The sequence below is a fragment of the Orcinus orca genome, chromosome 3 (genome assembly GCF_937001465.1).
Source record: "Orcinus orca chromosome 3, mOrcOrc1.1, whole genome shotgun sequence".
Taxonomy (NCBI): Eukaryota; Metazoa; Chordata; class Mammalia; order Artiodactyla; family Delphinidae; genus Orcinus; species Orcinus orca.
In genome coordinates this window covers 19,960,663-19,975,603 of record NC_064561.1, presented here as the reverse complement: position 1 = coordinate 19,975,603, position 14,941 = coordinate 19,960,663, and the positions used below count along the sequence as shown (strand labels likewise).

The following is a 14,941-nucleotide window of genomic DNA, read 5'->3' as shown; positions in this document are numbered from 1 at the left end:
ACACAGCAGGTACTAGAGGTGACTAGTGCAAGAAAGGAACTGATTTTTCCTTGTATTTAATTTTAATTAATTTAAATTTAAATAGCTACAGGTGGCTAGTTGCTACCACATTGGACAGAGTATATCTAGGGACTTAAAAGGCATTTCCATTGTCTTTCTCTCACTTTCCAAACATATGAAAATTAAGATTCACATCTAACTTATTCAAATAGTTTTAAAATACCACCTTCAGTTAATATAAAACTGAGGAACTATGATCCATCCTCAGCCAAACAGTATGATTTCTTTCTTTTAAGTAATTTTTTTTTTTTCGGTACGCGGGCCTCTCACTGTTGTGGCCTCTCCCTTTGTGGAGCACAGGCTCCGGACACGCAGGCCCAGCGGCCATGGCTCATGGGCCCAGCCGCTCCATGGCATGTGGGATCTTCCCAGACCGGGGCACAAACCCGTGTCCCCTGCATCGGCAGGCAGACTCTCAACCACTGTGCCACCAGGGAAGCCCTTAAGTAATTCTTAATTCCATTTACAAATCAAAATGAAGCTAAGTAAAAACTGCATGGTCAGGACTTCCCTGACGGTCCAGTGGTTAAAACTTCGCCTTCCAATGCAGGGGGTGCGGGTTTGATCCCTGGTCGGGGAGCTAAGATCCCACATGCCTCCCGGCCAAGACACCAAAACATAAAACAGACGAAACATTGTAACAAATTCAATAAAGACTTAAAAATGGTCCACAACAAAAAAAAACCTTAAAAAAATTTTTTTAATTAAAAAAAAAAATCAAAAAACTTCATGGTGTCATTAAGGTATAGTCTCACAAAACAAACCAGTCACAGATAAGGAGGCCTAGTCTGAGACCTAGTGCTCTACTCTTCATAATACTGACCTCTCCATCACTATCAGATATCACAATGAATGCATCCTCAAGTCTACGCTTCTTCTTCACATTGACAGGACTGGTAGTTTCTATATCTTTCCTCTCCAGGTTCTGAGCTTCAGAGACTTCTTTAACTTTTTTCTTTCTCCGTGGCATCCTTTTGTCTGAAATACAAGGAAAAATTATTTAAAGTATAAGTTTTTTAGATGCTATTTGTAATTTGGTCATGTAAAAAAAAAAGATATGCATCTAACAGAAGTAAAACTGGATTTCTGAACTCTTCTACTACTCATTAAGATTTGTATTTTTTCTATAAAGGAAAAAATACATATATAAATATATAAACCTCATCTCTTCAGCGATATTTCAATAGGAAAAATACAATAATTTATCCTAGTTCCTTAAACATTAACTTAAATAATTGGTCCTCTTGACTATATATTATTATTTATTTAAAAGTTTTTTTTTAATACCAATGCCTCAACCCAATAAAGGACATCTTCAAAATACCCACTGCTAATATCATACTTAAAGGTGAAAGACTAAATGCTTTCCTCTTAGGACAGGAACAAGACAAGAATGTCTGCTTTCATCATTTCTATTGAACATTATACTGGAGGCTCTAGACAGGTCAATTAAGCAAGAAGAAGAAATAAAAGACATCCAAATAGGAAAGGAAGAAGTAAAACTACTGCCTTTTGTAGATGGCATGATCTTGTATTCAAAAAATAAGAACTAAGAAATCCACTAAAAAACTGTTATAATTAATGAAAAAGTTCAGCAAGATTGCTGGATACAAGGTAAATATACAAAAATCAATTATACTGTTATCTACTAGCAATAAATAATCCAAAAATGAAAATTTTAAATTCCATTCTTAATAGCATCAAAAATAATAAAATTCTTAAATAATAATAAAATTCTTAACAAAATTTAACAAAAGTGCAACACCTGCAACTGAAAACTTTAAAATATTGTTGAAAGATATAAAAGATCTAAGTAAATGCAAAGACATCCCATGTTCATGAACTGGAAGACTTGACATTGTTAAGACAACAATATTCCCCAAATTGCTCTACAGATACAACATAATCCCTAATACAATTCCTATTGGCTTTTTTGTAGACATAGACAAGTTGATCCTAAAATTCATATGGAAAAACAGAGGTCCCAGAATAGCCAAAATAATCTTGAAAAAAAGGAACAAAGCTGAAGGACTCACACATCTCAATTTCAAAACTTACTACAAAGCTACATCATCAAGACCGTGTGGCACTGGCACAAGAACAGAAATAAAGATAAATGGAATAGAAGAACTATTCATTATATGACAGTCAGGAAAACACCCACACGTTTGCTATCAATTGCTTTCGACAAAGGTACCAAGATAGTTCAATGGGCAAAGTATAAGTCTCTTCAACAAATGGTACTGGGACAACCAGATATCCAAATGCAAAAGAATGAAACTGGACCTCTACCTCACATAATAAAGAACTGCACGAAATAAATGGATCAAAGACCAGAATGAAAGAGCAAAACCTATAAAATTCTTAAGCAAAACATATGCATAAAGCTTTGTCATCTTGGACAGGCAATAGTTTGTTAAATATGACATAAAAAGCATAAAAACAATGGGACTTCCCTGGTGGCGCAGTGCTTAAGAATCCACCTGCCAATGCATGGGACATGGGTTCAAGCCCTGGTCCGGGAAGATCCCACATGCCACACAGCAACTAAGCCCATGCACCACAACTACTGAGCCTGCACTCTAGAGCCCGTGATCCCCAACTACTGAGTGCACGTGCAACAACTACTGAAGCCTGCATGCCTAGAGCCCATGCTCTGCAAAAGAGAAGCCATCGCAGTGAAGCACACGCACCGCAATGAAGAGCAGCCCCCACTTGCCGCAACTAGAGAAAGCCTGTGCGCAGCAACAAAGACCCAACGCAGCCAAAAATAAATAAATAAAATAAACATATGTATTTTTTTAAAAAAGCATAAGCAACAAAAGAAAGAACAGATAAACTGGGCTTCATCTTATTAAAAACCTTTGTGCTCCAAACCATAATATTAAGAAAAGTTTAAAAAAATAATAAAGAATGGGAAAAATATTTGCAAAGCATCTATATAATAAAGGAACTGTATACAGAATATATAAAGAACTCTTGCAACTCAACAGTAAAAGGGCAAATAAACCAACTATAAAATGGGCAAAGAATATGAACACACATTTCTCCAAAGAAGATATATAAATGACCAGTAAGCACATGAAAAGGTGTTCAACACAATTAGTCATCAGGCAAATGCAAAGCCCACTAATGATTGCTATAAAAAAATAATAGAAAACAACAAGTGCTGACGAGGATATGGAGAAATTAGAATCCTAGTATATTGTTGATGGGAATGTAAAATGGTTCAGTCACTGTGGGGGAAAAAAGAAGGAATGAAGTATTAATACAGGCTACAACATGAATAAACCTTGAAAACATGTTTAGTCAAAGAAGGCAGTCACAAAATATCACATTTTATATGAAACATCCAGAAGAGCAAATCTATAAACATAGAAAGTAGATTAGTGGTTGTCAAGGACAGGGGGATTGGAAGAGTTGAAGAGTAACCACTAAGGGGCAGAGAGATTTCTTTTTTGAGGTAATAAAATGTTTTAAAATTCTATACTTTTCAACTGCATGTTTTTTAATTGAAAATATAATTGATGTACAATATTATGTTATTTTCAGGTATATTAGATAGTGATCTGACATTTGCATACATTATGAAATGATCACCATAATAAGTCTAGTAACTCATCTGCACCCATACAAAACTATTAAAATATTACTGACCATATTCCTTATGCTATTACATCCTCATGGCTTATTTATCTTTTAACTAGAGATTTATACCTCAATCCCTTTCATCAATTTTGCCCCATCTCCAATCCCCCTCCCCTTTGGCAACCGCCAGTTTATTCTCTGTATCTATGAGTCTGTTTTGTTTTTTAGATTCCACATATAAGTGAGATCACACATCTGTACTTGTCTTTTTCTGTCAGACTTATTTCACTTAGCATAATACCCTCTAGATCTATCTATGCTGTTCCAAATGGCAAAATTTCATTTTCTTATGGCTCAGTAATATTTCACTGTGTGTGTGTGTGTGTGTGTGTGTGTGTGTGTGTGTGTGTGTGTATGACTTCTTCTTTATCCACTAACATATCAATAGACATTTAGGTTGCTTCCATATCTTGGTTACTGTAAATAATGCTGCAATTAACACTGGTGTGCATGTATCTTTTCAAATTAGTGTTTTTGTTTTCTTCGGGTAAATACTCAGAAGTGAAATTGCTGGATTATATGGCAGTTCAGTTTTTTAATTTCAGTTGTATAGTTTAAGTGGGTGGATTATATGGTAAGTGAATCATATCTCAAAGTTGTGGGGGATTTTTATTTTAAGAAAACAGCAAATGTTGTCAAGGATGTGGAGAAATTTTTTATAAATTTATTTATTTATTGGCTGTGTTGGGTCTTTGTTGCTGTGTAAGGTCTTTCTCTAGTTGCAGCAAGCAGGGACTACTCTTCATTGCGTTGCACGGGCTTCTCATTGTGGTGGCTTCTCTTGTTGCAGAGCACCGGCTCTAGGCATGTGGGCTTCAGTAGTTGTGGCACACGGGCTCAGTAGCTGTGGCTCACAGGCTCTAGAGCACAGGCTCAGTAGTTGTGGCACATGGGCTTAGTTGCTCCACGGCATGTGGGATCTTCCTGGACCAGGGCTCGAACTCGTGTCCCCTGAGTTGGCAGGCAGATTCTTAACCACTGCACCACCAAGGAAGTCCCAAGGATGCAGAGAAATTAAAACTTTCATCCACTGCTAGTGAGAATATAAAATTCTGCAGCTGCTGTGGAAAATAGCTTGGCAATTCCTCAAAAAGTTAAAATACACTTAGCAATTCTACTCCCAGGTAAACACCCAATAAAATTTAAAAGTATTCAAAAAAAAAACTTGTACTTAAATGTTCATAACAGCCTTAATTATAATAGCCAAAAAATGTAAATAACCCAAATGATGAATGGATACACAAAATGTGGGACATCCATAAAATGGAATATTGGTCAGCCTTAAAAAGGAATAAAGTACTAATACATGCTACAACATGGATAAACCTTGAAAACATTATGTTAAATGAAAGCAGCCAGACACAAAAGCCCACATATTGTATGATTCTGTCTATATGAAACATCCTGAATAGACAAATCTACAGAGACAGAAAGCAGATTAAGACTGCTAGAAGTTGGAGGAGAGAGAAATATAGACTGACTACTTAATGACTATAGGGTTTCTTTCTGGGGTGATGAAAATGTTTAAAATTAGAAAGTGGTGATAGCTGCACAACATTTTGAAGGTACAAAAAGCTATTAAATTATACACTTTAAAATGACTAAAATGTTGGATTTTATGTTCTATGAATTCTACCTAAATTAAAAAAAAAACCTCCCCAGGTGATTTTACATTATAACCAAAGCAGAGACTTAATGACTTAAATAGTCACTGATTTAAAAAGAACAACCTTAGGACTTCCCTGGTGGCGCAGTGGTTAAGAATCCACCTGCTAATGCAGGGGACACGGGTTCGAGCCCTGGTCCGGGAAGACCCACATGCCACAGAGCAACTAAGCCCGTGTGCCACAACTACTGAGCCTGAGTGCCACAACTACTGAAGCCCACGGGCCTAGAGCCCATGCTCCACAACAAGAGAAGCCACCACAATGAGAAGCCCACGCACCACAACTAGAGAAAGCCAGTGCGCAGCAACGAAGACCCAACATGGCCAATAAATAAATAAATAAATTTATTTAAAAAAAAAAAAAAAAGAACCACCTTAGGGACTTCCCTGGTGGCATAGTGGATATGACTCCACGCTCCCAATGCAGGGGACCCAGGTTTGATCCCTGGTCAGGGAACTAGGTCCCACATGCACGCTGCAACTAAGAGTTCGCATGCCACAACTAAGGAGCCTGCCTGCCGCAACTAAAACCTAACGCAACCAAATTTTTTTTTTTAAGGCAAAGCAATTTTAAAAAAATAAACTAAAAAGAACAACCTTAACTGTGTTACAAACTGCTCCAACTGTTTAATCATCCAACTACTCCTAAGGGAAATGTTACATCTTATTATCAAAAAAAGTCTGTACAGGGCTTCCCTGGTGGCGCAGTGGTTGGGAGTCCGCCTGCCGATGCAGGGGACGCGGGGATTCGTGCCCCGGTCCGGGAGGATCCCACGTGCCATGGAGCGGCTGGGCCCATAAGCCGTAGCTGCTGAGCCTGCGCGTCCGGAGCCTGTGCTCCGCAATGGGAGGGGCTCCAGCAGTGAGAGGCCCACGTACCGCAAAAAAAAAAAAAAAAGTCTGTACAATCCTAGTATTAAGGGAGGATAGTAATAAAATGTACACCCAAACACTTCCAATCCAGAGTCATTCACAAAATCATTCCCTATCATAAGAATGGAAGCTAAACACAAATTTCTATTCTTAATGCATATTTTTAATGACTTAAGTCTTGAAGAAATCACACAGAAAAGAAGAAAATATTAAGCTAATAGGTAAATTTTTTACTGTAGTACAGATGATTTACAATACTGTGTTGGTTCCAGGTGTACAGCAAGGTGATTCGGGTTTTTTTTTTCAGATTATTTTCCCTTACAGGTTATTATAAGATACCAAATACTGTTGTTCCCTGTGTTATACAGTAAATCCTTGCTGCTTATCCATTTTATGTATAGTAGTTTGTATCTGTTAATCCCCTACTCCTAATTTATCCCTCCCCACCCTTCCCTTTCCCCATTGGTAACCGTAAGTTTGTTTTCTATGTCTGTGAGTCTGTTTCTGTTTTATATACAGATTCATTTGTATTATTTTTTAGATTCCACATATAAGTATTATTATATACTTGTCTTTCTGTCTGACTTCACTTAGTATGATAATCTCTAGGGCCATCCATGTTGCTGCAAATGGCATTATTTTATTCATTTTCATGGCTGAGTAATATTCCATTTTACACACACACACACACACACACACACACACACCCCACATCTCCTTAAACCAATCATCTACTGATGGGCATCTAGGTTGTTTCCATGTCTTGGCTATTGTAAATAGTGCTGTTATGAACATTGGGGTGTCTGTATCTTCTCAAATTAGAGGTTTTGTTTTTCGTTTTATACAGCAGATCAAATTAGAGTTTTTTCATCTTTTCTGGATATATGCCTAGGAGTAGGATTACTGGATCATATGGTATCTCTACTTTTACTTTTTTAAGGAACTCCATAACTGTTTTCCATAGTGGCTGCATCAATTTACATTCCCACCAACAGTATAAAAGGGTTCCCTTTTCTCCACACTCTCTCCAGCATTTGTTATTTGTAGACTTTTTGATAGTCATTTTGACCAGCGTGAGGAATCACAAGATCTGAGATATGCCTGTATATGAAATTCTAGAAAAGACTAATATAATCAATAGTGGAAAGAAAACAAACAAGTAATTGCCTTAGGGCAGACTGGGGGAGAGAGAGAAATGACTGATAACAGGCACAAGGGTACCTCCTGAGATAAGTGTTCTGTATCTTGATTATGGTGGTGGTGGGCTTCCCTGGTGGCGCAGTGGTTGAGAGTCCGCCTGCCGATGCAGGGGACACGGGTTCGTGCCCCGGTCCCGGAAGATCCCACATGCCACGGAGCGGCTGGGCCCGTGAGCCATGGCCGCTGAGTCTGTGCGTCCGGAGCCTGTGCTCCACAACGGGAGAGGCCACAACAGTGAGAGGCCCTTGTACCGCCAAAAAAAAAAAAAAAAAAAATTAGCCAGAGTGGTGCTGGGAAAACTGGACAGCTACATGTAAAAGAATGAAATTAGAACACTCCCTAACACCATACACAAGAATAAAACTCAAAATGGATTAAAGACCTAAATGTAAGGCTGGACACTATAAAGCTCTTAGAGGAAAACATAGGCAGAACACTCTCTGACATAAATCACAGCAAGATCTTTTTTAAAAGACCCACCTCCTAGACTAATGAAAACAAAAATAAACAATGGGACCTAATTAAACTTAAAAGCTTTTGCACATAAAAGGAAACTATAACAAAATGAAAAGCCAACCCTCAGAATGAGAGAAAATATTTGCCAACGAAGCAATTGACAAGGGATTAATCTCCAAAATATACAAAGAGCACATGCAACTCAATATCAAAAATACAAACAACCCAATCAAAACATGGGCGGAAGACCTAAATAGACATTTCTCCAAAGAAGACATACAGGTGGCCAATAAACACATGAAAAGATGCCCAAGATCACTAATTATTAGAGAAATGCAAATCAAAACTACAATGAGGTATCACCTCACACCAGTCAGAAGGGCCATCATCAAAAAAAATCTACAAACAATAAATACTGGAGAGGGTGTGAAGAAAAGGAAACCCTCTTGCACTGTTGGTGGGAATGTAAATTGATACAGACACTATGGAGAACAGCATGGGGGTTCCTTAAAAAACTAAAAACAGAACTGCCATATGACCCAGCAATCCCACTCCTGGGCATATACCCGGAGAAAACCATAATTCAAAAAGATACATGCACCCCAATGTTCACTGCAGCGCTATTTACAATAGCCAGGACATGGAGCAAACCTAAATGTCCATCGACAGAAAAATGGATAAAGATGATGTGGTACATATATAAAGTGGAATATTAACCATAAAAAGGAATGAAACTGTGCAATCTGCAGAGATGTGGATGGACCCAGAAACTGTCATACAGAATGAAGTAAATCAGAAAAAGAAAAATACCGTATAATATCGCTTATATGTGGAATCCAGAAAAATGATACAGATGAACTTATCTGCAAAGCTGAAATAGACACAGATGTAGAGAATGGATGTATGGATACCAGGGGGGCGGGGGGGAAGGAGGGGGTGGGATGAATTGGGAGACTGGGACTGACATACATACACTACTATGTATAAAACAGATCACTAATGAGAACCTACCGTACAACACAGGAAACTCTACTCAATTTTCTGTGGTGACCTAAATGGGAAGGAAATCAAAAAAACAGGGGCTATATGTATACATATAGCTGATTCACTTTGCTGTACAGCAAAAACTAACATAACACTGTAACTATACTTCAATAAAAATTAATTTAAAAAAAAACAGGAATTTTCAAATCATCACTAAAGACTAGAGAAGTGATCCCATGCCAAATAAGCAAAATTTGGAGGAGTTTTATTAGAAAATATTTTGGTTGAAAAAAATCAGAGAGACTATGCTGATCCAAAACCATAGTCCCAGGGACTCCTTTGGTGGCGCAATGGTTAAGAAACCGCCTGCCAATTCAGAGAACATGGGTTCGATCCCTGGTCCAGGAAGATCCCACATGCCACACAGCAACTAAGCCCGTGTGCCGTAACTACTGAGCCTGCGCTCTAGAGCCCGCAAGCTACAACTACTGAGCCCATGCATGGCAACTACTTAAGCCCATGTGCTCTAAGGCCCACGTGCCACAACCACTGAGCCCATGTGCTGCAACTACTGAAGCCCGCGCGCCTAGAGCCCATGCTCTGCAACAAGAGAAGCCACCGCAATGAGAAGCCCGCACACCACAATGAAGAGCAGCCCCGCTCGCCACAACTAGAGAAAGCCCGCATGCAGCAATGAAGACCCAATGCAGCCAAAAAAATTAATTAATTAAACAAACTAAAAAAAAAAAAAAATAGTCCCATACTTGAAAAACAAAACCGGAAAAGGGGAAAAGTAAAAGAGATTATTTTTATAACTTTCCTTCTCTCTCTTTCTCTCTCCCTCTGCTATGTCTTTGCTCTATCTCTGTCTCTTTCATGAACACGCACACATACACACATACACACTGACTCATCCATATACCTCGGTTCTGCGTGATGAAATCAATAGACAGACTCTTTTGGAACCTTCAGAGAGCAGAAAACTGAAATGCTAACTAGTGAGTAGATAGGGCTACAGGAATAAAGGATGACCTGATGAGAAGAGGCTAACAGTAGTAAGAATAGTAGCACGTCCCCTAAAACTGGTTTGAAAAGAGGGTCTCTGTTTACTGGATTCACCTGGTAAGGCAGCCAAAATTAGGTTGTGCCAGAACAAGGTGAAATCCATTGCCACATTATCTGCTTATAACTTTATCTCTGCTCTACATAAATAATGGTGTTTCTAGGATGCTGAAAATCACACTGAATGTAATCTCTTTACTGTTGCTTTTTCCCTAATACTGAATAAAACGTGGACGATTTCCACAATAAAAAAAAAAAAAAAAAAAAAAAACAGGGCTTCCCTGGTGGCGCAGTGGTTGAGAGTCCGCCTGCCGATGCAGGGGACACAGGTTCGTGCCCCGGTCCGGGAGGATCCCACATGCCACAGAGCGGCTGGGCCCATAAGCCATGGCCGCTGAGCCTGCGCGTCCGGAGCCTGTGCTCCACAACGGGAGAGGCCACAACAGTGAGAGGCCCGCGTACCACAAAAAAAAAAAAAAAAAAAAATTAGCCAAAGAATCGAAGTACACATTTCTCCAAAGATTATTTACAGATGGCAAGCAAATGCGTAAAAGATGTTCAATACGAATAGCCATCAGGGAAATGCAAATCAAAACCACGATGTGATACCACTTTACACCCACCAGAATGGGTGTATGATCAAAAAGACATACAATAAGTCTTCCCTGGTGGTGCAGTGGTTAAGAATCCGCCTGCCAATGCAGGGTACATGGTTTCAAGACCTGGTCCAGGAAGATCCCACATGCCGTGGAGCAACTAAGCCCGTGTGCCACAACTACTGAGCCTGTGCTCTAGAGCCCAAGAGCCACAACTACTGAAGCCCGCGCAACTAGACCCCATGCTCCGCAACAAGAGAAGCCACCGCAATGAGAAGCCCATGCACCGCAACAAAGAGTAGCCCCCGCTTGCAGTTGCGACTAGAGAAAGCCCACACGCAGCAACAAAGACCCAACGCAGCCAAAAATAAATAAAAATAAAATAAATAAATAAAACATTTTTTAAAACTTATTAAAAAATTTAAAATAAAATTTAAAAAGACATACAATAACAAGTGTAGGCAAGGATTTGGAGAAATTGAACCCTCATACGCTACTGGTGGATATGTAAAATAGTGAAGCCTCTTTCGAAAACAGTCTAGCAGTTCCTCAAAATGTTAAAATTAGAGTTACCATACAACTCAGCAATTCCACTCCTAGGTAAATAGCCAAAAGAAATTAAAATTTATGTCCACACAAAATCTTGTACATAAATGTTCACAAAGCAGCATTACTCATGAGAGCCCCACAATGGAAACAACACAAATGTCCATCAACAGGTGAAGGAATAATGTCACATCCATACAACAGAAAATTATCCAGCAATAAAAAGGAATGAAGCCTGATACATGTAACAACATACATAAAGCTTGAAAACATCATGCTAAGTAAAAGGAAGCCAGAAGGACCACATACTGTAAGACTCCATTTACATAAAATATCCGTATTAGTAAATCTATATAGACAGAGAGTAGATCAGTGATTGCTTAGGGCTCAGGGGGAATGGTACTGATGGCTTAGGGGTATGGAGTTTCTCTTTGGGGTGAAGAAATGTTCTAAAATTGGTTGTTGTGATGGTTACACAACTCTGTGAAAATACTAAAAGCCAATGAATTGTACATTTAAGTGGGTAAATTGTATGGTATATGAATTATATCTCAATAAAGATGTTTAAAAAAAATTAACCTACTGTGACCAAGCCAGAACACTAGTTATCTCTGGAGGGTACTGACTGGGAAGGGGCACAGGTGACCCTTCTGAGGTGCTGGAAATGTTCCATATCTTTATTTGGGTGGCAGTTACATGGATGTATGTACTGAACTATACAATTAAGGTTGGTTCACTTCATTATATGTCAACAATACTTTTTTAAGAAGGGCTTTTTTTAATAATAAGTATTTGTAAGTGAATGAATATTTTAATTAATCCTCATAAAAACCTAAGAAGTATATATAATTATTATGAGGAAACATAGGTTCAGAAAAGTAACTTGCCCAAAGCCACAAAGCAGGCACTTGCACATCTGTCTCTCGACTCCAAATCCTGACTCCCAATACTCCATGACTTAATCTTTGGATTTCTTCCAACTGCTGCCTAATGTAAGGTATGCACACATAAATATTAGATGAATTATACTTTATGCTTATATTTAAATTATAGCATAACTTATATATTTAAATTATTAAATATAATTCAATAAAATATACATTTAAATTATATATATTTAAATTACTAAATGCTATATAAAGGCACAGAAGGCTAAAATTATGATAGGCTGTAGGAAGCTATATGGAGAATAAATAAGACTTAAGGTGATCCTTGAATCTAAAAGAATATCATGAATAGGTAGGGATAAGTATGGGGGAAGACTGGAGGAATCATAGTTCCCTAAGAAAACATCTTGTAAGGAATAGTTTTTATCTTTTTAAGTGTTTCTTGTACATTTAGTTATTTAAACCAGTATGTTCAAACATGATAGCAGTGGTAGCTACACCACCAAATACATGTAATTCCTTAAAGATATTTAAATAAGTAAAAACTCTTCTCCCTAGCACAGAACCACCTTCAGGCTCAAAATGGGTTTTCAAACAATCACAGCAGATAAGGGATCAGTAAGAAGTGTTAAGTATTGGCACCCCACAGATTTCAAAATTCCAGTGCTTCATGAGATTTAGCCATACTATTTCCACAGAAATTCTAAGAGTAAAAAGGTCACTGCTCAGCAAATTTAAACGAACAACCTAACATATAGTTCAACTACTATTTAAGTTGCTACCCTTCAAAATGAAAAAAAAAATTAAAATCACTAAAATAATGATTTATCTTCAATTACTTGAACAGAGGCTACAGAATGAATTACCACTGTGTCTGCAAAGAAGGAACAGTGTCTAGATGCCAACAGTCTCTTCTTAATCATGACAGTTAGGAACAAAATGTCTATAAAGAATGCACAAGCAGGAAAGGTGACCCAAAAATGAGACTTGTTACATCACAGGTTGGTAGTGTCCTTGAAAATCTCCAATTTGGAAGATATTATTTTTCTTTTTTGTTCAGCACTTCCACCATCTTGATCTATCTGAAGAACAATCACTGACAAGATAATTTAAAATCTTGACATTCTCCCTACCAAATCTGTCAAAATTGCTCTGAAAGCTTGGTGGCACAGCGACCTTAACAGTCCTCTATGAATGATTGACTTTTACGCCTAAATAAGTCACCATTCAAGAAACTCGGTACCAAGCTCTTCATCAACTGATCAGCTTGACTGTTTCTCCAATTTAAAAAAAGGTAAACGCACACACACACACCTGATGCTCTATTTTCCAGTTTATATTCAGCCTCAGTTTAGGACAAGTGTGTAAAAACAGAATCCAAACACACTGAGAAATAATTACAGTTATTTACTGAGTCCTTGGACACTATTTTAGGTACCTCACATGCATTATAGAGGTTACTCCTCCCAATAACTCTATGTGGTAGGCATCATTATTTTACGTTATTTTTATCACGATTTTACACATTAGGAAACATTCAAAATCAAACAGCTGGTAATTTCTCAAGTTCGTAAATGGGAAAGTTGGGAATTGAAGCGCGATGTGTCTGATTCCAGAGACACACTTTTGGATTCAACTAAAAGGCACTGCCTCTAACAGGAAAAAATAAAGACAGTAGCATAAACTTTCACTTTTTCCTGGGTGTTACTCATTCTCAGTGACTAAATACAAGAACAAGAACATTGGAGTCAGTCTGGCTGGATTCAAAACCAGCTCAACGACTTACGCCATGTGTCTTCGATCCTCAGTTATCTAATATGTAAAGTGAGGAGGATAAGAGTACCTATCTCACAAGATTGTCGTGAAGATTCAACAAATGTGTATATGTAAAAAGCCTGAAACACTATCACCGTACAGCGCGGAAACATACTAGTTCTGTTGGAGAGGAAAGTGGTAAATGATGATAAGGATTCCCAAGAAACATCTTTATATCTGGGCAAAAAAACTAGAACACTCACCAACAAAACAGTAGCCTGGAGTAGGGAGGGAGCGTGAGGAGAAAGGGGCGGAGGGGCCCAGTCGCCCTGACTCCGCGAGAAGTCCCGGCTGTGGGACCCCGCGGAAGGAGGCGGCGCGGACGGAGGCCGCTCGCTGGGTGCTCAGCGTGAGAAAGACGCCTTCGAGGGGCTGGCGGGAACCAGAGCCCTTCGCCAGGGGAACCCGGGGAGAATGAAGACCGCACCCTGTGTGTGAGGGGCGCGGTCCGGGCACCCGAGGGCGGAAGCCCATCCGGCGTCACCAGGGGCCCACCAGGCGTCGAGAGGCGCCCAGTACCCTGAGGAGCCATCCCCGGTTTTCCAAGGGGCCTACCCCGCCGTCCCAAAGGGCCGTCCCTTCAGGAGGCGCCCACCTCGGCGTCCGGAGAGACCCGCCTCACCGTCGAGAGGGCCCTACCCCCAAGTCAGAGGCGCCCCTCCGGGAGAGGAGTGGGCCGCAGCCCCCCTGAGGGTGAGAAGGAGGCGGGAAGCAAGCGGGCGGGAGGTGTACCGAAGCGTCAAGTACTCACCGACCGGTCCCCGCCGCTTCGCTGAGCGCCCCCGCCTCAGGTGCCGCGGGTCGCAACCGCCCGCAGCACTTTAGGAACTAGGGGCGGACGAGCGCGCGCGAAGCTGAGGTACCGCGAGAAGACGAGCTCTCGGGGCAGGCGCATGCGCGGGCGTCCGGGGACGGAACCAACCCGCACTGCGGGGGGGAGACTGCCGCCAGGACATACCAACCGTGTGAGGTGGGAGGCGCCATCAGCGCGAGGTGGATTCCATATCCAAGGGCATACTGGGCACCTCCCGGTGGTCTCGCAGTTTGTTCCTTTGCTTTATCATTTGCTAGTGCTTTGAGGGAAACTAAAGAGTAGTAACAGGGTCCCCGAAACCCTACAGTGAAACCTTCAAAGGTTTCTCTGCCAC

General features: G+C 39.9%; 1 protein-coding gene across 7 annotated transcripts in view; it reads right to left on the bottom strand.

Moving 5' to 3' along the window:
- Positions 1-14,701, bottom strand: part of UIMC1 (ubiquitin interaction motif containing 1) — a 138,521-nt gene extending 123,820 nt beyond the window's left edge. For 2 of the 7 annotated variants that reach the window (XM_033414899.2, XM_049707081.1), the window contains exon 1: positions 884-1,038. In XM_033414899.2, coding sequence (XP_033270790.1) covers positions 884-1,030 — 147 coding nt within the window. In that variant the 5' untranslated portion in view covers positions 1,031-1,038. Of the gene's footprint in view, positions 1-883; positions 1,039-7,468; positions 7,692-11,978; positions 12,079-14,544 lie in introns of those variants that run through there. The other 5 variants (XM_012538637.3, XM_049707080.1, XM_033414895.2 and 2 more) reach the window with 5 other exon arrangements.
- Between the last annotated feature and the right edge of the window lie 240 nt (positions 14,702-14,941).